The 1,862-nt window shown below is 52.0% G+C and overlaps 1 protein-coding gene across 1 annotated transcript; it reads right to left on the bottom strand.

The window, feature by feature from the left end:
- Window positions 1-61: 61 nt before the first annotated feature.
- PPTG_19131 (hypothetical protein) lies at window positions 62-1,629 on the bottom strand (the record flags this gene model as incomplete). The annotated part of the gene is made up of 1 exon (XM_008917482.1): window positions 62-1,629. A coding segment is annotated over exon 1 (1,467 nt), but the record flags the coding sequence as incomplete, so codon positions are not given.
- Window positions 1,630-1,862: the final 233 nt, after the last annotated feature.

Genomic DNA, 1,862 nt, shown 5'->3' with positions numbered 1-1,862 from the left:
GCACCATTGTCATACCACAAAATGATCCGTTGATGACCTTGCCTGCCACGGCTGGGGGCGTCTGTATCATGGTGAACGGAACGCTGAGTTTCATCCACGCGAATCGAAATAGGTCCTTGTCACCGTACGCGAGTTTGAGACGCGTTAATGGGTTGGGGCTTCTGACAGTGTAAAACTTCACGAGGTCCAGTGGGGCTGCGTGCCGTCTTCTGTCAATAAGCAATTGGCCACTTTCTTGCTCAAAGGAGTTCACAAATGACGTGCCCAGTACTTCCCATAACAGCGATTGGCCATGAATATTGAAGATCGTGTGCCCCGGGTGCCAGAAGTCCGGCCAGAAAATAGCTCCGGTGTCCAAGAACTCTGGTGCGTCGAAAAGATAAGCTGGGTCGCGGGCAGGGACATTGTCGGCATCGAGGAACAACACTCGCTCGAAAAAACTGTTGTAAACGGCGAACACTTTAGCACCAAATCCAGTCGCCCAGTTGTCACTGATCTTATGAAACGAGATTTCGCCAGCTTCGCTTGAATTTGCTAACTCCATCAGTGGCGAAAGAGCTTCAGAACCAGCACGGATCTCTTGCTCTCTGTACCATATTTCGATGGGAAGACGACAATTCAAAACGGTACGAAGGTTACGAATAGTGGCGTAAGCGCTGGCAATCAATTTGGGGTATACCACCATGATGATACCGTCGCGAGGCTTCACTGGTGAGTCAATCACATTTGGAAGTGTGAAACCTGTTGCAAGTGCCTTCTCCGCAACCTCGACAGACTCCACCGGGTACTTGACAAAACTTGGGGCCTCTATACAGCGAAAAGTGGCGTCGTATCGCAGACTCGAGCAGTAGCGCTTCATGACGCGGAACAGCTCGCCTGTGTCCTGATCTTCCACTTCGCAATATCCTGACGCTGAGTTAGGAACCACATTATAGCAACCTTTGTCGCTCTTCGGATCACGTGGGCCATGTGGGGTGCAGTGGCTTGTGGCGCGCCACCCTACGCATTTCAACCGACGCTGTTTCATCTCACCCGCTGGGAGCATCTTCACCAAGCGTGCATGCTCTTCCGCCTGAGTGATGGCTTCCTTCGCTGAGATCTTACCCATCTCGAGCGATTGCGTTGGTTTTCCTTCACGTACAGGAGGGACGAGCGCCGCTATCTGTGCCGCCGGTTGATCTTCCGTTGTGTCCAAGAGGTTTTCCATGCGCATGAGTTGGAGTTCCTTCGCTTTGCGAACGACAGCGCTCACTGTAGAGCGGAAGGTGCTGGAAATTCCGGATCCATCCGCGGCATTCGAGATTCCCCTGCGACTTGCAGACCAGAACAGCAGCAGCAAAGCGTAGGTAGCACCGTCAAGCAGCAGGTATTTCAGGAGTCGTCGCCTTGGTGTTGGTGTCGCGGGGGCAGCAGCAGTGGAGGTACTAGGTACCAGTGTAATAGCTGGATTACTCTCTGCTACAGGAATCGAAGCAGTCTGACATGCTACCCGTGGTCTCAGCAAGCGATCTGACTCGTCCTGCATCATGTCTAACAAGTTCAACTATGAGCTCACAAATGCTGAGGTGGCACCTTCATGACTCAAGTGAACAAGTGAACCTGAGGTTCGCATGAGTCATACCCAAACTTGAGTCCGTGTCCACTATCATTTTGATCGGGAATCCCGATTCGGGATACTTTGGGCACCCGGGTGATACTGAAAATTTGGCTTGTCGACTCGATCGTCGTCATCTCAATGGGATTCTATTGCCGCTGTTGCTAATAGCAAAGTAAGAATAGGCAATAACCGTAGCTCCCGTTTAGGACACCTCGTACCGCGCCAGTCTTGTCCGTGGCCAGCAGACAGTGTCTGGTGAACAAGT

This window comes from Phytophthora parasitica (genome assembly GCF_000247585.1).
Source record: "Phytophthora parasitica INRA-310 unplaced genomic scaffold supercont2.103, whole genome shotgun sequence".
In the NCBI taxonomy this organism is placed as follows: domain Eukaryota; phylum Oomycota; class Peronosporomycetes; order Peronosporales; family Peronosporaceae; genus Phytophthora; species Phytophthora nicotianae.
Note: the sequence above shows the minus strand (reverse complement) of the source record. Positions and strands in the feature narration are given on the sequence as shown.